This window comes from Dryobates pubescens, chromosome 22 (genome assembly GCF_014839835.1).
Source record: "Dryobates pubescens isolate bDryPub1 chromosome 22, bDryPub1.pri, whole genome shotgun sequence".
In the NCBI taxonomy this organism is placed as follows: Eukaryota; Metazoa; Chordata; class Aves; order Piciformes; family Picidae; genus Dryobates; species Dryobates pubescens.
Genome location: NC_071633.1, coordinates 6999403 through 7024441, shown reverse-complemented (window position 1 = coordinate 7024441; position 25039 = coordinate 6999403). Strand labels below are relative to the sequence as shown.

General features: G+C 39.6%; 1 protein-coding gene across 2 annotated transcripts in view; it reads left to right on the top strand.

The window, feature by feature from the left end:
* The window catches only part of MPPED2 (metallophosphoesterase domain containing 2), a 96956-nt gene that overhangs the window by 38623 nt on the left and 33294 nt on the right, over positions 1-25039 (top strand). For both annotated transcript variants that reach the window (XM_054171731.1, XM_054171729.1), the window contains exon 4: positions 11307-11532. In XM_054171731.1, the coding sequence (XP_054027706.1) occupies positions 11307-11532 (226 nt within the window). The remainder of the gene's footprint in view (positions 1-11306; positions 11533-25039) is intronic.

The window sequence follows — 25039 nt, the reverse complement described above, 5'->3', positions numbered from 1 at the left end:
TATGTAAATCTTTTCTAGACAGCAAGAATCTTTAATCTCACAGGCTGGGATAGGGTGTCAGAGTGTAATAGATCATTTTCTCCTCAATGTTTCCATTAATTTTTTGATTTTTTAAAAAATGTGACCTGTGATAGAAACACAGAGTTTTAGTTTAAAACAGAGCTGTAAATTACAGAAGTTACTCACATTTCCTTTCTTTTACCTGAGCTGCCCTCCTCCGTGCTTTTACTCTTAAGGCTTCCACTCCCTAAGTAGCATTTGGCATTTGCTACTGAAGGATGCGCAGAAAGGCTGCAAGGCAACCATGAGGCTTCCTGCATTTTTTGTGCAGATGTCTCTTGAGCATTATGGGGAAGGAGTGTGTTCCTTCTGCTCTCCTGTCTCTGCTGCAGGCTTCAGTGGTTGCTGGAAATAAAATAACATAGCTGTAGTGATCCCAAGAGTCAAGATCCCCTCATAAAACCCCATGCAAAATAATTCCCAGACTAGCACTGTAGGAGAAGCCATTCGCCATTTGCAGTCTCCTGGTTGTAAATTATAATCCTGTGCCATTAGCTGGAGTGTGAAAGGCCGGGAGGGGGGGGATTGCCTGAGCAAGGATGGCTGAAGGGCTGCTCTGGGGGCAGGGGGAAGAGTCACTGCTCTGGTGACTGACAGCTCTATCTGTGTTAAAATGTGTCCTGGCATTTGGGCAGGTTGCTGGAAAGGATGTGTGTACAGTCAGAGTGGAAGCAATATAGCCATTCATAAAGAAATGCTTCCGTGAAGCCAGCTGTAAAAACAACGATGCTTGCCTTTGAGGTGAAAGGGCAAAACCTTAGCAGAGAGGGAGTATAAATAAGAAATAAAGTGTTACCTTTGTGTAAGTGACTGAAATAGCTGTTCCTTCAGTGCTTTGTCTTAATGATCAGCCCTGGTTAACTATGGTTGTCACTTTATTCTGCAAAACTTCAGGGCTGCATATCAAGCCTTCTGACAGCAGTTTTTTAATTCCTTTTTTTTTTCTTCTTCTTCTTAATTTTCTTTTTTTAAAAAAAAAAAAGTCTGGAAAGTATGGCTAAAATGAGTAAGTCAAAAGAGCTCCTACTCTGCAGAAAGCACACTAGATGAAAAATTGCAAGTGCTGCATGCCCCAACAGTTAACGATAACGTTTAATCACAGAGAAGCATTTATTCATGTACTAGAATGATTGGTGCACTTCTGTACACAAGAGGAGAGTACAGATGCTGCATCACACAGGTTTTGTAGCATCTTGTGAAAGTGTGACTCAAACTGTGCCAGGGGAGGTTTAGGCTGGATGTGAGGAAGAAGTTCTTCACAGAAAGAGTGATTGGCTATTGGAATGGGCTGCCCAGGGAGGCAGCATCACTGGAGGTGTTTAAGAAGAGACTGGATGGGATGCTTGGTGCTATAGTTTAGTTGATTAGATAGTGTTGGGTGATAGGTTGGACTTGATGATCTCGAAGGTCTCTTCCAAGCTGGTTAATTCTATTCAAATGCACAGACAGAAGTACCATAAATCTCGCATATTAGGTTCTTATTATCCTTCTAAAGGAGCAGAGATTGTGGCAGCAGAGGGGCTATGTACTTGTAGTAGCAAGAGTAGGAAAGATAAGAGTTTGACCTGAATTCCATCACAAATAAAGCTCACAAACTGCTATGTGGAACGGAGTTTAAATTGCGTACGCTATTTCTCATTCATCTGTTTTGCTGTCCTTTCTTGGGAAGCACAGTTAGGCGGTATTTCAGCACAGTGGTTTGTCTGCAGAAATTCAGAGAGCAGCACTTTGGATTTTTAAAAAACTTAACTGTGAATTGTCTGTCATGAGATCCTGGGATGCTGTGGCAAATAATTCAGTTAACTGAAATTCTGCAAAGCCGGGAAAAGAGAGGAAGTGGCAAGAAATAGTGAGTAGTGAGGTGAGATTTGGAAGATCTGGAATCACTGGCACCCGTTTCCATAGCTATTGCTTTAGACCTTTATCCAGCTTAAAGTTTCCTTCCCTCTTTCTTTTTTTGGTGTTTGTGGTTACCATATGTGCTTAAACTTACAAGGAAGGTATCTGAGGCTGTGCACCATTCTGCTCAGGCAATTCTAAATGGCTAGAAAAAACCCAAACCTGCATAAGAGGAATTCAGTTCCTTGTAATAACATGAAACAGCTGGAGGGATTCGGTTGTCTCCTTTAGTAGCTAAGAAACCTCTCTGTGGGCAGGGTTATTAAAAGGAACTTCCTTAGAGGACTCAGGAGATGCCTGGTATCCAAGTTCATCTTGGAAGACTGTAATGGAATGTTTATATTTATTTAGAATAATAAATTTAAACATAGGATTCTATGAAGGAAAAGGAAGTTTCGCTGCTCAGTCCCTGCCAATAAGGCAAAAAAATTTGGGGGCAGAATCTGAGTCCTGTATTCATAATTCTTATTTCTTTCAGCAAGTAGTGAGGAACTGATAGCCACACTTTTTTCTCTTTCCAGTAAAGATTTTACCGTGGAAAAATCTTGTCCTTTTACACTTCGAAAATATATATGCACGTGAAAATACCAAGACATCATCTGCGATAATTATGATTAGCTTAATTACTTTCTGTATAATTGTTTCTCGAGATGACCTCCTTTTTCGTGGCTCTTATTCATTTATTTTAGGAAAAAAAAAAAAAAAAGAATACTTAATTGGAATAGTAAATTACAGAGACAAAGGATATGTTACAGGAAGTAGGTCCAGTCAGACATTGACTGTTGGTGTTACATTTTTAAGATTCATGGGGAAAAACAATTTAAATTGATACAATACTTGTGTGCAGAAGGTAATACCAACAACCAATATATTATTTCAAAATCTGTTGAGTTTCTTTATAGAGGATTAGGTTATATAGTGTGGGGACTCCGAAAAGAAAATAGAATTGTGTATTGATGCCTTTAGAAATATTATTTGAGGGCAATAAAATGTTCCCTGAAATTCCCTCCTGAGTGGAGAAAATGGAGTTTGTTTGCAGTAATTGCATTTTCTAGCATTTGCTTTCGCACTTTCCAATATGAGTTAAGCCAATTGGAACCTGTGATTTCGTTTTGCTTATTGGCAAAAGTACCATGTAAATTGATCTGTGATGCATTTATAGAGAATGCTTTGAAAATTTGGAAATAGAGATGGCTTTTTCTTATTAGATTTATGTAGTATTAGGGTTCATTTCTATATTTTAGCCTAACGTAATAGTAACAAAAATGTTTCTTCCCGATTTTGTCTTAATCAAGTTCAAGGAGAACGTTTCCACTTAGCCCCACTGGCACTGTGAAGGCAGAGTTTATGTTCCCATTGTCAGCCTTGGTGTTCAGAATTCAAGATTTGGGTCATTTGAAAGCACACCGAGCCCCTGGTATATTAAGATCTTGATCAGAAAAGAAAATGTAAAATTCTATTAGACAAAACCCATCGTATTTCTGTGTATTTGCAGTATACATGCGCCTTAAACTACAGGTGGCTAGATGCACATCTCACAATAAGTGTAAATTGTGGAATCATAAGTTGGAAAAGAATCATTCAGGTTGGAAAAGACCCTTGAGATCATCAGGTCCAACCATTAATACTGCTCTACCAAATTTGCTACTTAGCCACGTTGCTCAGTGCCACATCTAAATGACCTTTAAACCCATCCAGGAATGGTGACTCAACTACCTCCCTGGACAGCCTGTTCCAATGCTTGACCACTCTTTCAGTGAAAATTTTTTCCCTACAGTCTAGCTTAAACCTCCTCTGATGCAGCTTGAGGTCATTCCCTCTTGTTCTATCCCTAATTACCTGTGAGAAGAGACCAGCACCTACCTTTCTCTATTGTTCTTTCAGGTAGTTGTAGAGGGCAATAAGGTCTCCCCTCAGCCTCTTTGTCCTCAAACTAAGCAGTTCCCGTTTCCTCAGCTGCTCTTCATAAGACTTATTCTCCAGGCCCTTCACCAGCTTAGTCTTCTGTTTAAAGGAATATCCCTCAGCTCAGCCAGACAAAAGATGTTACTGCCTGAAAACCTCATCTATTTTCCTAAGTGAATGCTATTTCACTTAAAGAACCTCTTTGAAATTGCAGTTGTTGTAGTCCTTTATGTGTTGCTTTGCTATGGGAAAGAGTAGTGGGAGCTGTCATTTCGGCAAGAGGCAGTTTTAAAAATGAAAGGGGAAAAAAATAAGACTATTGCCATTTCCAGGGAAGGTATTGTTTTCAGAATTTGCTAAATTCCAAGAGAAATGTCTTAGCTGCTAGCCTTTTGTTTTGGTTTTTTGGTGATTTTTGGGTATATTTTGTCTTTTTTTTTTTTCCTCTTGCAAGTTTCATGGTTTAGGTTATGTAATTGCAAGCCTGAAAAGAAAGCCTTTCCAGCCTAGCAAGCAGTCTGTGGTGCTGCTTCTGTTTCAGGTTTCATGATTTTAAAGTCAATTTGGGGGACTTTTTACACTTAAAGTTGGCAGCACTGTGAGCTGCAAAATCTGGAGGCTTTTTTATTTTTGAGGTTAGGCTAAACAAAACCGTCAGATCCTGCCTGTTTCAAAACAAGTAAAAGTCATGTGTTAATTGATAAAATTTTAGTGAAGCTTACACTATATATATATATAAAAAAAAAAGTTTGAATAACAGTAACCCAGTGAAACTCCAAACAGCTTTGGCATCAAAACACAACACACGTCGGAATAATGCTAAGGAAGCTGTGGAACATTGAAGTGAAACAAAAGATTGTTGCTTATGTTGTGCTACGTACTTTTGTTTAACAGAGAGGAGAAGGATATTAATCACAAACAGTTACATTAGAATAATGTTATGGTTGAGACATAAATGCATAAAAGCAAGGAATTGTTACCAGAGCAGGGCGTGGTTAAATCAGACCCACAGTTAATCTAGGTTCTGGAGTGTATATGGCCCTGTGGCGGGGCTCATACTGCACTTGGCGGTGTTACAGCCCAGTGTTGTACAAAATTCACTGTATTTACCTATGGAGAAAGAGCAAGTGGAAGCACTTGGCACTAGGTACTGCTGATTCTGCAGTATCAGCCTGCTCCTAAGTGCCCGCCTAGGTTAAGTAGTGCCCGCCCCAGCAGTGGCTCAGAGAGGACCACATTTGCTGCGGTACAGTGGCACTCTGTAGCCGAGTTCTAGGTGCTGAGGCAAGATTCACTCAGTACTTCCTTGCTTTCATGGGTTTATGACTCAACCTTGGCATTATTGTAACGTAGTCTTTTGTGTTTAATGTTTCTTAGACTTGGTTTTCCATTGCCAGCATGGAAGAAATCCTAATGCATGAGTTTCAGAGGAGAAGGTAGCAGTCTGAACCTGCTGTGTGGCTCGATCGCAAGTGTGAGTATTAACGCTAGAGCTGTCAGGCCTTGTGAAAATTAATGAAGCCTGACGGTTACAGAGTGAAAGGTCAGAGGCAGAGCTTGCACTCACCTAACATTTCTGTTTTGTTGTGTCTAACAGCGTTTTCAACAAAGGGGAGCTTTAATGTACAAGCTTCAGATTTATCACAGGAATTCAAGGGTCTCAGCCTTTGCATCTCCCTGTGCTGTGGTCTAATGTTTTCTTTGCATAAAGGCAAAACAGTTAAACTTGCATTCATCTGCTCCTCTCACTGTGTTGCCCTTGTGTGTTTTGCCTTCATTTCTCCTTCTGTAAAATTTTCTTTTGGAAGGGAGGTTAAAAGAGGGGGGCCACCCCTGAACCAACGATTGTTTAAAAAGCTGGTGGAATCCTTTTCATCGACCAGATTTTGAGAGATCTTGTACTTCAGTTCATTGTATTTCTTTAGAAGCATGGTCTGATTTTGTGCATGTTCTGTCTTTCATTTGCCTTTTTTTTTGTTTGGTTTTGGTTTTTTGTTTTATTTTTTCTTCTTTTCTTCTTTTAGTTTTATTCTGTCAATTTCTCCAGTCGCAGAGAGGTAAAATGCATGGAAATCAATGGGTTACATTTTCAGCCAGTATGTTGGTTGACATGTTTAGCTATTCCATTGAGGAGTTTTTGTGAAAGCTGTTTGGTTGAAACAGCCAGAAATTTTCACAGTCAGCTGGACAGTCTTTTCCTGGAAAAGGTGTTTGATTTTCCTACCGAGTTTTGGATCTTAGTACCTGCAGGTGGTTGTTGGTGAGAGAAGTCCAACTTAGCGTGTGAAAGCTTGAGTCTCTCTAACTGTAGTTACACAGTCTAGCTCATTTGTTGCTGCTGAAGGACAAATCTGAGCCTTCAAGATACTGTCATTTAAAAAGCTGAAAGGGGGCTGTGAGGGTTGTGATCGTACTGTAAATGCTGGGAAGGGAGTAACCATGGCCCTGACGTACAGTGAGCTTTCCCTGGGAAACCTCTGTGACGAGTGACAGAGCTGCTGACCAGCACCAGCTTCTGCTGGTTGCCCTGACTTGCTGCTTGGGCAGCTGTGGCCAACTGATAGTAACCTGGGCAGCTGTGGGGACTTGGCAGTTCATAGCAACAACACAGAATCTGCTCCTGTAGTGTTTACTTCAGGACACTTATGTAGTTGGTTATGGTGACTGCTCTATGACCAGTTTTGCTCTTTTGAAGAATAAATGATAAATCATAAAGACCAGATGATTGGCTTGCACAGGTATCGCACTTGTACAGATTTTCCCTCTTTTTGAAGGGACTGTGATTTGTACTTCAAGGTTTCTCAGCACATATGGCCAAAGGGTCTATGAGGCAAGGAAATGGGCATGAAAATGCTTTACATTTCATGGAAGTTTTGTGTGGTTTGAATAGTTAATGTATATGTTTGCATATTCAGAGCTTCACATCAAAAGCATTTGTGTAGCATTTGTGTGTAAATACAGGTTTCTACCACCACGCAGACAGCTACTATCACATTATTTCTCATTCCCTTACTTCCCTGTGGATTTTGTAGGTAACAGTAGTCAAAAAATAATGTGATTTTCTATTTTTATAGGGGCTCAGCAGTTAACATTCATTGCCAGACTCCTTTTCATGTCTGGCAGCTCCACAGAACTTGGGTTGTACTCATATAAAGCATGCCATTAAAATCGGAATGGTTGTTCAACAGATTAAGGACTCCTGGGATCAAGTACTTTAGGTGAACTTAAAAAAGCCACTGAAACACCTACTTACATAGGTTACAAAAAACCAACAGCCCCCCCACTAGCTCCCCCCTTCATCCTGTGTAATAAGTACATTAAAAGTCAGCCTGTTTTTCAGCTAGCACTTAGAAGTGATGTAAGTGGTTGCAGGCAAGCAAAAGAAGACCTGTGTTGCCAGCCTGTGCAGAGCCTCATTCCTTTTGTGCTCCATCAGTTTGCGGTTGGATCCATTTCCTGATCTGCTGTGTTCTGTGGCCACCAAACCCTTGTGTTAGCAGAGGTGTGGTGCCACAGCAGTGAGGATGAATGCTTGAGAGACAAAGATATTTGGGACTGTACTTGTTAAATGAGAAATCACAGAAGTCTTCTGAAGCTTCTATATTATTCTATTTGCTACAAAAAGCTAAGCTTTTACAAGTTCACTGGTAACTATCTTTGCCTTTGTCTGAGCAGGACTGATGCTGACCTTTTGTCTTCCAGACAAGAATAACTTGTCCAATTGCAGCATTTTCTTATCCAACATTTACATTGCATCCTTACTGCTCTTCTGATGAGGGCAGATTTAAAAACATCTTGGCCAAAATGATACAAATATATATTGAAGACACACATGCACCCCTTGTGTATATATAAAGATACAAGATTTCAAACACTTCAGTACAAGTAACTGCTTCACAGACCTGGTGCCCTAGTAATTTTTGGTAGTTGTAATTTTAGCCTTTTGCTCTCAACTGTTAAACATTTAAGAACTTTAAACTCAGTTTTTACCCTGAGAATTGACAATTAGTGTTTCTGAAGTGCTCATGGCAGCATACAGAACAAACTTTTCCTACTTTGGAAGGTGATTCTTCAGCCTCTTTTCTAGATTCACAGTATAAATTAGAATGAAAAGTATGACTGATGCATAATGGAAAAGTTAGTAGTTAGGAAATTGGAGTAATCAAGACCAAATGTAGGCAACAAATTTAGTGAAGGAAAATGAGGAAATGCCTTTCAACCTGTGTATTGTGCTACAGCATCCCTCTCTGGGTACAGACAGCAGGGACGTACATAGGCAAAGATTAGTCTGTTCAAGAGGAAACTGAACCACCATGGAGTAGGAGATTTTGTGTGTGACTGTTTATGCTTCCATATTAAACGCAGAAGGTCAGCAGGTTATAGACCGAGGACAGGACTGCCAAAAGAAAACTTGCCAAAATATTTCATAAATTGTATTGGAGAGAATGTGCATTGCCACAGGGCTTTTCAGGAAGGGAAAACCTGTATGCAATGAATAAATAGCTAATCTGATTGCAGGGACTTTATTACTGTGATTAGTGCTTTATAGTTCTTTCTCAGGGAAGAGGAAACAAATGGGTGAGACCTCCCCTTGCTGCTCCCTTTTCCTTCGGCCTGACTTTTGGTGTGTGTGCATTTTGCTCAGTGTTGTGGCTCATCTTTTGCTCCCAAGCCAACTCCAGAAAAGAAAAGGAAAATGTGACTTCCTGTGAAGTTGGAGAATTCAGTGAGGAGCTAGGTCAGGCCTTGGTGTCCATCCTATAGTAAAGTATATACAAATCTGGGGAGAAGCACATCTTGTCTAATTGCTGGTTGAGGAACCTGGATCTGCAGCCCACAGTGGTTACTCTCTGGCTTACAGGCCATGGGGTGTGCAGTAGCACAGAGCCAGATTGTGTTGGTAGTTGTTTACAGACTTTGGTCCCAGCTGGGTTGCTCCTCTGGGGCATCTTTTACCTGGTGTTGGTCCTTAAGTTTTGTGGGGCCATTTCCTGAACTTTCCAGCAGCACCAGGGAGAGGCTGTTTGCTCCCAGGGCTCCTCAGTGCCTTCCTGGATCTCAAGAGTCTCTATGGCCTTAATAAATTCAACATCTGTCTTGACAGCAGTTGCCGCTGTTTGTTTTTTCCTAGTGATTTCAAGTGCTTATAGAACATGTAAATGTTTAAATAATCACTGATGCCACAACTGGTTTGTCTTGTTGTTTCCTGTGTGTCTTCAAAGTAAGCACTCTTTTTCAAAATATCAGGATTAAAAACCCATTGACTTCAAGCAAAAATATCCCAGACTTAATTGGACACAGTGCCAGCAAAATGCACTGATTTTCGAGTCTACCACACTCAATGGAAGAAAGTGTAAAGTTTGGACATTTGCCCAGTAAGATGAGAACTGCTCTCATTTAAAACTGGCAGATATTGATAACTTGGCAGAAACCTGAATCTAACTTCTCCATTCAACTTCTCTGAAAATTTTATCACATGTAGCTTGTTTTGGGGGGACAAGTGTATCAAATTTCATGCTGGTAGTATCTTTTACATATCCTGAGATAATAGCAATTTTTACTTTGTGCCCAGGAGTCACAGAGAGTAGGAATTGTAGGTACCTGCCAGATGGAGTTTTTAAGTAAAAATGAACTGCAGAGCGGAGTGTAGAGATGGGGAGAGGAAGGAAAGAGGGAAAAGAACAAGGCATAAACTCTACAGGAACATTTATTGCATCTCCCTAAGCTTTTAATCTAATTCAGAGCTGCAGAGAGTTATGAATCTGTGTGACCTGTAATTTGTTCACGTGTGAGGTGCCTATGAAGAGGCTGCTTGGTTTTTTCAAAGGTTTTGTAGCTTTTTGTTTTTCTATCCAGAATTGACTAATTTTACAAAGGTTATGTTTGTAAACACATCTTGTGCAATTCCTGTTTCTGTGCTGTAAATACTGAAAAGCAGAGGGTTTTGACTGGTTCTCCACAAGGCATGTTTAGGGGAGAGTTAATCTTTTGTTAAATACTTACAGCTTTACTTTGAAACTTTATATTTTTATTTTTTTTTTAATGAAATCCACAAACCCAAACAGTTTTGAAAGCTGAAAGACAGTTTTTAAGCTAGGAGAACTTTATTCACAAGAAATACACAGCATCCTGATGCTGTATTCCTCTGGAGTACCAGTACTGGAAAATGGACCCATAGGTTTCCACATACAGTTTGCTGCCTTTGTGAAGAAAAAACAACCTCCAAACAAAAACCAACCAACTGGGGAAAAAACTCATAAAAACAAAACATGGTGAAGCCAACCTTTTCTAAATGATTATTGGGAACAAATACCCAAATAAGTGATTTGGTGTAAGACTAAGAAATCAGGCTTTTGGTGAAGGCAGTAGAAGTTAGCTTAGATGCAAACCTAGATGTGTGACAGGTTTTGTAGAGGAACCTAACTTTTGTGAAGACACAACAGTATGGGACCATATTTTCAAGGGAGCTCAGTACCCAGTATATTTAGTTGGTTGATATGACACTCATCCCTGGTACCAAGTGCTTCAAAATCTGTCTCTGAACTCAAAAAATCTGGCTCCTGGTGGGCCTGATCCATGCCTTCTTCCAAGCAATGGGAAAAGCTGCCCTGAATTTGGATGATGAAACCTGTATTCTGACCCTCACAGCAAATGAATTAACTACGTTTCCTTTTTTCCTACCTTTTGTCTTATTTGCCTGAGTTTCATGGTTTCTTCTACATGTGTGCTTCTTACAGAAATGATATGCTGCAATAAACTGGAAAAGTCTGTTGGAAGTGAATCGAAGCTTTGGAAAACAGCCTAGGTCTGCAATAAATGCCACGAACACAAATTAGGGAGGTTGGACTGCATGGCCTTTGGAGGTCCCTTCCAACCCAAACTATTTTATGATTGTATAACAGATTAATTGAAAAAAACCAAACAACAATGGCACTATGAGCCTAATTCTGTACCCTGTGCCTGGTACCCTCACCACATACTTGTGACGCATTCTGTGGTCTCTGGTCTGGCCATGCAAGGTATCACTGACAGTCACTCCAGTATACTGGGACTCAGGATTGCTGACTGACCCAGTCTCATAAATTAAGTGGTAGGACTGAGTGTCACATCTCTGGCTAATCCAAATCAGTTTGTCATTAGCTGAAAGGAGCAGTGGTGGTTTCTGCCACCTTTGGAGCTGGTTTGATGGCTGCCAGCTTGTTTTGTTTAACTCTGCAGCGCACACTTTCTATTATGACGTTACTTTGTGTGGCATTATTTTACAGTTTGACATAGTTTCATTCAGCGGAAGAGAAGCAGCATTAATAACTTCTGCTCGGCATGGAGACGCATACAGATCTTGGGTATTTCATTCTGTCACTGCTAGCTGTCTACTTATTGTGCCGGCAATGCTGGTGTGGGAGGAAAATGTGCTAATTAAGTCCTCTTTTTTGTTATTTCAGGAAACCTACCATATGAATATAAAATAGTGATTGCTGGGAATCATGAACTGACATTTGATAAGGAATTCATGGCAGACCTTGTTAAACAAGATTACTACCGCTTTCCCTCTGTGTCCAAATTGAAACCAGAGGACTTTGACAATGTTCAGTCACTCCTGACAAATAGTATTTACTTACAAGATTCAGAGGTAACAGTTAAAGGATTCCGAATATACGGTGCCCCGTGGTAAGTCTCAATTTAAACTTTCTTTGCTGTTTATTACTTGAACCACAGCAGGAATCATTCCTGTTGGAAATGCATGAAGCTGCTTTGTTGCGTTGCCCTTCAGAACAGTGTCAAGTGTAGCTGTGAAACACCACATGTTTTTTTTGTGGGTGAATAGGCTATATTTAGCCACATGTGTGAAGTAAGACAAAAGGAATTGTAATTATTTCTCTTCTGCCTGCTGAATGACTTTAAAAAATTGCGGACTCAGTATCCACCCTGTATGGTGGATTTACTGCAGTGTCATCTCAGTGTGTAACAGGGAAGCTCTGTGATGTTGTGTGCTGTTTAGGTATTTATGTCTGTGGTGCTAGCAGATGAGTACGATACCATTTAACATCCACACAGCACAAGGTACAGGGCAGCAGGTGCTTTAAGCGTTACTTCTAATCAGTTCTAGGAATTGTTTTCATTTGCATGTAAAGTTGTGATAACAGGGTTTCAAGTCAGTTTTGATCTCATTTGACCCCTGTGCCAGGTACAAGCAAGAAAAATTGCTGTCCAGTTTTGTACTAAGGAAACTCTTCCTTGTTCTCTGTGTGGAGTCTTGGGTATCACTTCTTTTAAATTCTCAGGCTTACAACAGCCACAGTCCTTTCAGGCTCTGTCAGAAGCTTGAACTTCAGTGATAATCATTGTGCTACTTAGTGTTCTCAATTGTCAGCTGAAGTATATAAATGCTAATTTATGCACACCTATAAGAAGGGTTTATTATAAATGTGTAGCATGTGAAGTTTACTTTAAAGGTGAAAGTAGGAGAGAAAAGGGGAATGGCAGGGGTTGAACAAAAGAATGGGGCCAACCTATACAGAAATTTCCCCCCTCATATTATCTCTATTGACTGTTCACTTGGCCCACAGGACTTGGTGATTCATATCCCACCACACACATTGATGCTTCTACCAGTGCTTTGTTTCGGTCATATTCTGTATGCTGGTGCTGGCTAGAAGACTCTGTCTGATCTAGCTCTGTATCTCACATTCTTGACTGAAGCTACTAATTTTTACATTCAAGTTATAGCCTTTAGCTAGTAGTTTAAATCAGCTGAAAAAATACTGAACAACCTCTAAATCCTGCAGTATCAGCTAACTGGGAAAGATGATCTTAGCTCAGGTTAGGAATCATCTCTTAAAGACATTTCAAAGTGACATTTTTAGTAATAGCATATAACACAGAAGACAGGGTGCATAAGGTAAGAGAAAGGTGGATCTGAGATTTGCTGCTAAGATTAAGATTGTGTTCAGTTTCTTTCATGTGTATGTCTCGGACTCAGAGGGCTTGTATTCTGCAGGCATCCAATGGTTGCAAAGCGTAGGCTTCTTTTCAGAATTATTTGGGGCAGATTTTCTTGAACTCTGTTTACTACAGAGGTGCTGGAGAGATCTAGACAGCATAAAATCCAAATTTAGGGATGAGAGAGCTTGGTATTTTGAAATGAAGAACTGTGTGACATTTATATGTACTGGCAAAATATAATGATCTTTTTTCCCCCTCTTTTGCTTCCTGAATCCATAATGTCAATCTGTTATCCTTTTGTCTCCAACAAACTCCAGCAACTGCAATTAGAAGTTCTTCCATTTTGGAGATACACACATGGATATAGAATGTTTGTTCTGAAATATTAAGGGGATGCTACCTCAAGAAACTGAGTTGTTTTAACTGCAACAAATGAACAGCATATGTATTCTGACCTGGTCATGGAAGACTGTTCCTCTCTATAATCAATCCATTGGTAACTGGATTTTTCCAGTTGGTGATCAATGGGAAGTGATGCTAGATTGCTAGAAAGGCATGCTGAGCTTCTCTCTCTTGAAGAATGTTTAGTTTGTGTTCAAATGTAATAGACTGCTGTTGAGCATCTTTAGAGCACCAGTTGGTGTGGAGTTGAGGCTATCATTTTAAATACAGCTTTTTAGATCAGCTGCTCTGTGTTCAGAACATAGAGCTATGATTGTCCTCATTCTCTCTGTTCCTGGAAAATGTGAAAATTCATCTAGTTTCCTGCATTTTGCTCTTTGAGAGGAAGGAAAAGTCACTTCAGATACTAGAAAAATCTGTTCCAAATCTGTTCTGTGCCTGGAAACTGAGACAGAATGATCAGACAAGGCTGTTAGCGCTTCTTAAATTTCTTTCCCCGTCTTCTCCAATTACATCTCACTCTACTATTAAAAATCTTCAGATTACCCCAAAGGAAGAGAATTTGTGGGGGTTTTGTATATATTTATGGCCTCCTTACCCCAATTAGTTCTGTCACAGAAGTGGAACACTGGTCATTAACCCAGAAGATGCTCCAACCCTAAAATTAGATAAGTTGGCATGTTCAATTTATGTGCATTTTTGTCAGTATTTCCAGAGGGGAAAGGAAAAAAAAATCTCATTTGCTGATAAAGCTACTGGTTTTAATTTAAAAAGAGGGATCAAACCAAGAATAACAGCTGTGATTCTGGAGGTTTCAGCCTGTCAAGGGTTTCTAAGAAGTAATTGCCAGAATACTGGGAAAACTGGCTATAAGTCATCTATCTATTTAGAAAATGTAAATTGCCAACTCAGTGTAACTACAGAAAAGAAATATCAGTCCATATTCATTACATGTTATTACTCATGGTATGTCTGAAAGCTTTCTAAAGACCTAAGAGGATTCAAGTAGTGCCTCCTAACTTACAATTTAGTAGAATTTGTATGTAGAAAATAACTTACAATACACGGGAGCATTCATGTGTATTTGCAATTGGAATGTGCGGTGGTGCATATCAACAGCCTCTAAGGAGCAGAGAATTTGAATTTAGCCTGATGGTTCTGAGAGTATTAAATGGCATTAGCTGGAGGGGAGTTGAAAACAAGAGTGTAAACCCCTAAAAGAGAAAAGAACAGGGGTGGGACATGAATCATGTTCAGAGCTCTACTCATTTTCAGAGGTGGAGAATGCAGCTGACATTTTCACACCTTTAAATAGGAGATTCTTTGATGTACCTTGAAGGAGCAAAATGGCTGAAGATTCTCTATTTGGTCTATAGATAACAATCCACAAATACATTTCCCTCCTTTCTCTTCCTTCTAACTGCCCTATGAACCTGGCTCGTTTGGTGGGAAAATAATTGATACTTTATGCAGTCAGAACTCTTAAAAGATTCCAATGGAAACATTTACACCTTTGGAAGTTGGAGATTAAGACTACTTACTGAACAGAACAAAGAAGTATGAACAGTAATGGATATATGAATTTTTAAGCTGTTAAACTCCCTCTGTGAAGTATCCGTAACCATAATTCATACTGATGGATCTGTGAAAGGGTGAGGAGAGACTGTCTGGTTTCACTGCAGCTTCAGGTGCTGAATATGGATAACTGAATACATATGAGTGTTATTTAAATTCAGATGTTGTTATTTTAAAATATGTGTGTATTGCAAAATTATATTTGAAATTGTTCATCCATGCCAAGGGCTGAATTATGCTGCAGGATCCTACAGACGTTTGAATACAAATATTCCAGCAATGCCTGTTTTCTAATGAAGCTTTAAAAGCATTCAAACCACCAGAGAACTGCCGTTAACTGAAGCCAGAATTTGTTTAAACCACGTTTTGACAGAAATAATTGTTCAGGGAGAATATTTTTTTTCTCTGGTTTTATTTTGTTCTGCTGTTCAGCTCTACAGGTAGCTGCCTCTTTTTATTTTATTTTTTAATTCAAAAGAGGCAAAAAAACATAGAAATGAAAACCTGCTCTGATAAACTGTGTGTGGGGGGAAATTTATGGGAGTTAATTTCATGAATAACAAGGCAGTAGGGCTTACTTGTGGGTTTTAAATTCTGTTCTCCATAAAAATTCTACTGAAAAATGTCACGAGCCAGAAAAAATAATCTAATAAAGCAATCATTTATATTATTTTCAGCTATTAAAATACATGAGCCAGTTCCACTCATAAAAGGTAAAGCTGAAGATCCAGGACTTTCAGGATATGTATTTGTTTAGGTAACTACAGACAGAGGAATCTTTTTGAGGGAAGAGGCTGTTCAGTATAAAATTAATTCACTATAAATCAATGCATTCTGATGGTTAACAGAATCAACTTTGTGGAGATAACTGAGGAAGGCAAATGTGAAAGATTAAAATTGATTATTTAAATAGTGACTGAAATCTGTGATTTGCATCATTGTGATGAAAATCAATTCATCCTGAATGAAGCCGGGAATAAAGCTCTTCCCTTCTGACAGGAACAGCAGCATTGTTCAGCAGTATCCTGCACATTTGTCAAGTTGTAGCTTGTTCAGGTCTCAAGAACAGAAGCACAAAGCTGGCCTCCCAGTTGCTTTTAATGAATACTAGTGGGTTTTTCCTATGTCCAAGAATTTGATCTGTAGGGTGATCCAGAGGTCAAGAACAAATAGCTCACTATTGCTCACCTCTACAAAGCCAAGGCTTTCATTTGCTTTTTTTAGTAACTCTAGAGGAAGTGCCTGAACTCTTTTTTTCAGCAGCAAAATTTTAATTGGCATAGATAATGCAGCCTTAAGAACGCGTAGCCAGGTTCAGCCATCTCCTTTAAAAATAGTGGTTTGTGCTTTTCCTCTTAGCCTGGTATAAATCTGGGGGGGGGTTTCATAAATGATTTTGCATCAGTTTGAAATTATTTTTATAACTCTCTTTCTTTCCCTGCTCTGTTTGCCATCGTATTTTAATACAAGTAGCTCTAAGTTAATACCTCTCCCTTATTCTGATCAGTGTTACCAGACATTGTGTTTATCGTGTCAGAAAAGAATCAGATGTTGTGTGGTTTTTTTTCTGTTCAATTATAAGTTTTGTGATGCATCATGGATTTTGCTGACAGTCTTCAAGTTCTCGAAATAGCGAGCAAATTAACAGCAGATATTGAGTGTGAGGAGTGGAAAACCAATTGGCAACTCACATGATGGGATTCAGCTACACTGATGGGTTGGAATGGATCTCATTTCTTTTATTTTCATAGTCCTAGTTGGCAATTAGCTTGTGCCTTAAAAAAAAAAAAACAAAAAACAAGAGCAAGGAATAGAATTTGGACTACTCAGCAATAAAGTTCTTCATTGTTATTTAGTAGAGAGGAAACCTGGAGGAATCTGGACAAAACTGTTGGTGTTGTAGCAGGTTTTCAGGAATTCTGGCATTTATGCAGTGGAAGTCAGCAACTGAGAAAAACTTTGGCAGAGACTGAAGTCTTCTGTCTGTGTGTTAAACAAACACACCGCCACTGTAGCCTGGTTGTGTTTAAAGGTGCAGGCTTCTGTTTCATTTTTCTTGGCATTTGTCCTTCAGGTCTCTCATTTTAGGATCAAAGAATGCATTCCCCTTGGCCTGCAACTGCAGCGCTTTGCTTACAGTTTTTGCCTTGCTGGGAATGTTGCTGATTTTTCATCCGTCTCCTTGATACCAGATTCACTTCTAAGTAAAAAATATTATCCGGTTTACTTTCAAAAGCTTCCCCCCCTATTTTAAAAATAAAATAAAAAGTGGATGATTTTGGGAATCTGCTCTCACTCTCTCTAATTCCTGCTCCATTTTCCCAGAGTTCAGTAGGTGCCGCACAAAAAAGCAAAGAGCCATAACGATAATGAGCTGTGCTGTTAAGGGGCTAATTATTTATGGTGGTTTCCTGTTCATAGGTTGAAGTGTGGTTTGCTCAAGAGCAACATCATTATGATCTATAAGTTGTGCATACAATATCCACAAGTCGTGCTTCTGTTTGTAGTTTTGCTTTGGTTTTGTGTTTTTCACTTGCCAGCAAGGAGTTTGCTTTCCTGTCTCTGAACACTGGAATGACAGCAGTGGTCAGTGTGGCATTTGTGTGCACTGAACATAATGCTGAAAGCATTTGCACCCAGTGAGAAGTTAGTGAAGAGTTAGGAAGAGTAGGGATTAACTGGAATTCTACTTAGCTCTTGAAATTTTCAACTTGACTGCTAACAGACCTCATCTTGAGTGGAGGTCTGAAGCCCATTAAAGAATGGGAGCTGGGAAAAGAGAGGGGAAGGTGAGAGTTAACCGAAATGTGGAGATAGGCTCTTCCCTACAGGACTGCACTCAGTGCTGTGTTGATGCTTGCTTGGATAAATTCTTCCACGCAGCTTCTGTACTTCAGGATTCCTGCTTTTCTGTTTGTGCACCATACCTCTTTGCGGTGGTCGAGTGCAGAAGGGGGAGAAAGGCAGAGCTGAAAATGCCATGCTGTGAAGGTTAACTGAAAAATTACTTAACCTGAGGACAAACATCTTCACAGCAGGAGGGTGGAAAAGTGAGAGAGGGGCTCAAGCTTTCATGAGCTGGCATCAGAACAGATTCTGCATTGGATGGTGTTCTTCAAGCTCTGTTACTTTCTTTCCTTCATTGCCCTATACCCTAAGCAAGAAGAGTTAAGGAACTGTTGGATGCTTTGAGTGACAGGCAAAGAGGCAGTTGGAAGATGTGTGGATGAGTGCAAGCTAGGGCCTGGCTGCTGGAGCACAGAGAAAGAGGAGGTTCAGGGCCTTTTGGAGGAGCTGGTTAGCCAGAGAAACCAGGACTCCACTAAGGAACTAAGTGGAAGTTCAAGACTTTGCCTATCCAGCCCAATGTGCATCATTATGTTGTATGTGTTTCCAACTGGAGATTTAGCTCCAAGCAACACATCAGTGCTTTTGGTGGAGAAATTACCAGCTATGCTGCTGCTTTAGAGGCTCTGGGTGCATGAATAACTTCTAAGTTGGGAGATGTGATTGATAGTGAGAGGAGAGTATATGGGCCAATACCTTCATGGTGTGATGTCAAACCACACCAGAAACACATAGGAAAAACCTCCTACTTCAACAAGGCACCTTAAATATGCTAAGTTTGAGACATGGGTAGTTTCATTGCTCAATGAGATTTGTAATGAACTTTAATTAAATTTGTAATTATCAGTTAATTAGAGATACACATTTTAACAGCTTTGCTGAGGTATGTTGTAATTGGAGAAACAGGGATATTTTCAAGCGTCTTTGCAAGACGTGGTACAGTGAATGAGGTTGGGGTGGAGGGGTGCCAGGGCAGAAGGACGGTAGGTCTTGTCCTGGGTACTGCTAGATGTGTCAAACAGATGTAGTCTACAGCTGATTTGCTCCATGGTTCATCTATTTGAGACAGCTGAAAAAAATGGGACAACTTTACATTGCTTCAGGTAGACCTGATGATAAAGCCCATGTGATGTTACGGTGATAAAATACAATTGAAGTGGAGGGCAAATTATGTCTAAAAAACCTGGGTTTGGCTGTAATACAAAAGTAAGTCAAGTAGCAAGTCAGCTCCCGGTGAAGGGTAAGATTTATCATGACTGTCTTCAAGATGATTTGGGTCATCTTTATGTAATACTTATTGATCAGAAAGCTAACTTTACCCTAGCATGTGTATAAAATGCTTAAAGTAATTCACAGAGGTTATGAAATAAACCCAAAATTGCACAAAGCACTTCAAATAAGAGAACACTAATCATGCATCTAAGCATAGACATAAAGGTCAATAGTGACAGCTACATTCTTCAGATTTTCATGAGGATCCGTTCAGCAGAATAGATCTGGCACCTTATTTCAGAAGTGGTCAACACTTACGGGTTCAGCTGGAAATCAATGAGACTGCTGGGTATTTATAGCCACCTCTAAAATGTTTAGGTGCTCGTCTATATTATGGTTTATGTGCATCTGAAATAAGAGAGTTGCTGACATTTCTGACTCTACTGGTTAAGGATCAAAATCTTAATATGGCTGAGAGCCATGTGCACACAGAGAGAAGGGTTAAGCAGTGATTTACAAGCAGGAAGGTATCAGCAGCTTGTGGTTGTGCCTTTATAGATATGGCTGTGTTGCATACACCTTTGAGTCAGTACAGAAGGCCCCACAAGCTGTCATGCCTGGCCACTTCTTCTATTAATTTTGTACAGGCAGAGGCATTATTTTACATCCTGCATGCATGGTGTACCTGGGAGAAAGTCATGGGAGTTACCACCAAGTAACTATTCTCTGCTCCTCTTTTTAGTGTTTTAGATAAACACTGAACACAGCATCCTTTATTCTGTGTGCTGTTTGTCTTACATACTGATATGCATGTCATGCTGCCTATGGCTACTTGATGAAGGAAATAGAACTTCCTAGAAATGAGCTTGTGATGATTTGAAATCACCTGACAACCGTGTCATTGTATTCATTATGTAAGTAATGTTGTGAGTACTTGAGTGTGGTAGCTGCACATCAGCCAATCTGTCTGTCCTCTGCTTCTGGAGAGCTCTCAGCTACTTTTTGATGCTTCAGCAACATTTGCTGGATGAGTAGTACTGACAAGAATGTTGTGTGGTTTAGTTCTTCAAAAAGGCAGTTTATTTCTGTACAAATATGAATCACTGTACCTTACTTTAAAAAAAAAAAAAAAAGAAAGAAAAGCTAGTCTTTGCTGTTTAACTGTGTTACTCTCTTAAGGTTTATGGGTTTCCACCCTGGGAATATACTTGCAGATTGTGGATTGCCTCAAACTCTGTAAGACAGCTTTATGTAAGAAGGAAAGGTGAATCTTTCAATCTCCTTTTCCTGGCACAGATTTTTAATGCATTTTGCTTCCCAAACTGGGAATGTAATAAAAAGGAACTGCAAGAAAGGTGTTCTCTTTAACACCTCTACTGTTGTTCCATCTGGGCTCCTTGGGAAACTTTCATGGAAGAGAAAGGCAAACTAAATGCTGGTCTGAAAGCTGTAGTGGCATTTATAACATGGGATGGCCCAGTATACTGTAATCCCAGGGTTCAGTTATTAGTAAGTTTGTCTTCCTCTTCTCTTTGTGAGTGTTACACAGGTTTTGTATTAGTTGAGAAAGCTAGAAATTTCCATTTTAAGTAAGAGTGTCTTCCATTGCCCAACCTCAAGATCAATTTTTATAAAATCCTAGATTTGCAAGGTTCAAGAATGACATTGCTTGTGTTCCTGTGTGTATAGTATTGGCTTTTGGGAAAACTTGGAAAATCATGGAATCACAGAATGTTAGGAGTTGGAAGTGACCTCAAAAGATCTTCTGGTCCAGCCCCCATCTCAGAACAGGATCTCCTAGAGTAGGTCACACAGGCACATATCCAGATAGGTTCTGAATGTCTCCAGAGAAGGATCCTCTACAACCTCTGGGCAGCCTGCTCCAGTGTTTGGTCACCCTCAGAGTGAAAAAGTTTTTCCTTATGTTCACATTGAACCTCCTCTGCTGCAGGCTGTACCCATTGCCCCTTGTCCTATTATTGGACATAATGAATCTCTCTGAAAATATGAATCTATTTAATCTCTAAAGGGATACTCTTTCTCATAAAGGATTAAATCCATCCTGCCTGAAGTTAGGACAACTTCTTCATTTAGGATTTTGGACAGCAGATTGTACATGTTTAGTAGAACTCTGGCTCTAAGTTTTATCTGTTCTTGAACTCTGAAGCAAGCACAGATGCAGCTTTCTGTGTTGCCATTATGTTCACTATATTTTACTAGAGCAAACTGAATACTTTGGAAAGCAGAGTAGTAGTTTTCTTCAGAAAAGGTTCTGTCACTTTCTGTATGATACTTGTTCATAAGTTTATGCTTAATTTCTAGTTGTTGAACATTTGCAAAACTCAGGTCAGGACAAAATGTATGCTAGCTTGATGTATGCTAGCTTGTATTTAATTCCAGAGGGGTTTATTTGTAGGACTTTCTGACTTACTACCTTTTCCTCATGTGGTGGAATCTTGCTCAGGGCCAGCAAAATCCACTGAGAAGGGTTGTACAGCACAAGCAGCACAACTGACAGCATCAGATGGGATTTGGGAAATTTCTCCTGGGTCTTGGTATCTGCTACTGTATTGCAGTAGCAGCAGATTTTTGAGTAGCAGTCATTCATTATATGCCAATACTGTGTTTGCTGATCCATGTGTGGTTAACTGGAAAATATAGTTCCTGCAAATTTTATAGTAGTATAATACCAATCCTAGTGTGAGGGGAAGTATACTTGGTTTCAGAGGAGGAGTTTGTTTCATACATTTTGGAGTTAAAATCCAGATAAAATATTTAGAGATGCAGAAACTGATTGTCCATCTGGAAGTGAGCTGCTTTAGCACAGAGCAGCGAGACCTAGTTGTAAGGATGTACCTTTAGCTGATAATTACTAGCAGTCAAACTACCTAGAGTGTGCACCTTGTCTTATTTATATTCCAGTCCTGTAACCTTCCCTATTCTCTTGTGCCTTTGTTCTATTAATCTACAAAACAGGGCTCGACTTGTGATTAGTCCTTAGAGGTTGTTTCTATTAATCAGGCTGCAAAACAGGTCTGCTTGGATGTTCTGTTGCAAGTGCTTAATGTGCTTTCCTCATCAGTCCATGGCACAGAGCTGCTAGGGTTGTCTTAAATGGCAATGAAATCAGTGATGTGTCTGCTACACTCTCTTTGTGTTTACATCTTGTGTTGCTGTAGGATGGGGAAAATAAAAAGAGGACAATAATTGCAGTCCTGTAAAAGAAAATTGTTGAAGTTAGTGACATTCGTGGCTGCAGATTGATAGAGAGCTGCAGGATGGATCCTGTCACAGCAGAACTGCTTGTTAGGTGCATTTTGGGTGAGAAGAATCTGCATCATCTTTAAATGTGAGGATTAAAATTCAGGCTTTGAGCACAGCTAGAGGTCTAAGTATTGAGTTTTAAAGATAAATCTATCCCCATGACATTCAGAGGGTCATTGAAGACAACATATATTTTTCTGCAGTAGGTAGAAAGCCAGACAGATTTCCACTGATGTATATAACACAAAAATAATGTAAGAGTTGGTTGGAATACAAACAAAAACAAACCCTCAAACTGAGCTGTTTTGTAACACCTCCATTATTAGACCTTATCATAAAATTTGAACAGTGAACAGCATTTGTAGTGAGAAACTAATCTAGTTTCATTATGGAAGATATTGCTAACTATAAAAGCATAATGATTTATGCATCTAATTAAATACAGTATTTCCTCTCTGTAGGAGGAAAGTATCTGTTTTTAAAATGTATCAGAAGAAAGAAACCAGACCCCCAGTTACTTTTTCTATGCTGTTCTTTCGAGTTTATTGGTTTAAAAAGTTTTTGTTAGGTTGATTACTCATTTCTTTGCCAGCTCAATAAAATCTGTCACTGAGCTAAAGAACTTGGGCTGCTGTCTGGAAAAAGCCCTGGCCCCGGGCACCAGGGTTTGTCTCAGCTGCAGTGCTTGCCTCTCACTGTGTTCGTGCCTGTTTTTCCAATATTCCCATGGCACATGCCTCAGTTTCTCCAGTGCACAAGCTGAAATTTCCAGCCTTTACCAAACTGGCCCAGTCTTGTCTTCCAGTGAAGTCCAACCTGAATTCTTGTTTGCTCAGAAAACGGGGTCCATACCTCTTCCTGCTGTCCTTTAACTGCTAATTGAAAGGCTTTGTGCTGCCTCATCCCCACCTACAAACCACTTCATTAGGCTGTGGTTTGTCCAGTTTGACCTTTCATGTCCTAAAGAGCAGCGTGAAGTGCCAGCAAGACACCTCCCTCCCTCCCTGCTGAGCTGAGGCAGCGTGGATGCGACGCCTTGGGTTGTGCCTTATCGCTGACAGCCGAGTGAGCGGCTTACGCACACCCACCTAACCTGTTTCACAGCACTTGAGGAGAAGAGGTTCTCAAATGTATTGTGCCTTGAAAATTCATTATTGTACTGGTTGAGGAGCAGCTGGGACTCTGGGTTACCACCACCTTCTCACTGGAGGTGTTACAGAGGGCAGACCATCTGAAAGCCATTTTTCAGAGATTTTTCATGCTAGTAAGCACAGTCACTTAAATTACTACTAGTTTGTGCTGTCCAGGATGATTTTCTTTCTATTTCTAGTCACCTTGGGATAGTACTCTTTCAAAGCCCACTATAGTGAAATTTTAAATGCATTGTTCTTATTGGGGATTCAAAAGAGAGAGCCTCCCAACACGTTGTTGTTTTTTTTTCTAGTCCCCTTTTGCTAGTTCCATTTTCACCAGGTATTTATACCAGGATTTTTTTTTTTCTTCTTTCTTCATTTCTCCTCCCTCCTTATCATTTGCTCAGTTATCAGAGAAATCACTCTTTCTGCATTGATTCATTTTGACCAGAGTCTGGAAGGCAGAGAGAATCAAATTAACTAATATTTTACTTTTGCATGTGATTAATGCTAATGCTCACAAAGAAGAAAATACTTTACTCTGATTTAATTTTCATTCTCTGGTTGATTCCCAGTGATTTAATTTTGCAGAGGGTTGTCTCTCTGCTTATTGTCTCTTATGGAATCACTGAAGTAAGAGATAGGAAAGACCTATTAAGTCATTCTACAACAGCAGGATTGTCTCCTCTATTTTTTTTTTTAATGTTTTGCCTGTTTTTAATGAATGAAGGGGGGGGGGGAGAAGGAGTTTTAGTTAATTCCTTTGAAGATTGTTCCTTCGCATAGTAGGTGTTACCAGTGGTAATTAATATTCTGCTTATTTTCTTCTTATGTTCACTTAATTTTAAACCAAATCCAAATTGTACCTATTGTGATGAGATGACCCTAAAGGTTTCTTACACCTTTCAAGATGTTCATATTCTTGTACCTTTTGGGCTCAGTGTCAATTACATTACAGACTCGGTGTGAAATCCTTTCCAGTTTTTCTTTTTTTACTTTCTTATGTCTGATGATGTGGGTTGGGTTTTTTTTTTTTTGTTGTTGTTTGTTTGGTGTTTGTTTTTTTTTAAATTTTATTTCTGGTTATTGTTTTTTGGTTGCTTGGCTGGAAATGTTTATTTAAAAAAAAACAAACAAACCAAAAACCAACAACAACTCAGACCCAAGCCCTGGTATTCTGCGTGGATGTCACTGTGTGGTGAGTGGAGATGCATGGCTAGTTGAAATAATGATGTAGTGTAGTTACCATATGTTTCCCTGCTTCTGCAGAATGTCCAGGCTTGGGTCAAGCTGTCTTTTTGATGTCTTATGCTACATTCATGTCTTTAGCCCAGATAATTTTATTCTTTTTCCCATTCATGTTGCAAGCTCATACATAATTTGCTGTCAGCTGCTGCCCCCAGGTCTTTTGTTTTAGCTTAGCCTCTTTTGGGTTTCTTCCTCTCACTGATTATTTATGGGTTTTAATTCATCTCAGATGTTTTGGCTTGCCTTTTTTTTTTCCCCAGAAAGAATCTCTATTTCTTATTTCTCTGAGTGTTTACAACCTCCTTTTGCATAATTTCTTCCCCTACTGTCATGTTTATAACACCTCTCACTACGCTGATATCTGTGAATTTAATTAATGTACTGTTTACCCGTTCTTCCAGATCATTAATAAAGATGTTAAATAAAACTGATCCTAGTACCAATCCCTGTGGCAGTTGACTAGCCACCTCCCTTGTGATGCTGCAGTCTAGTTGTTTACAGCCCTTTAGCCACTATTCACTTGTATGATAGTCCTCACAGGCAAGCCAGCT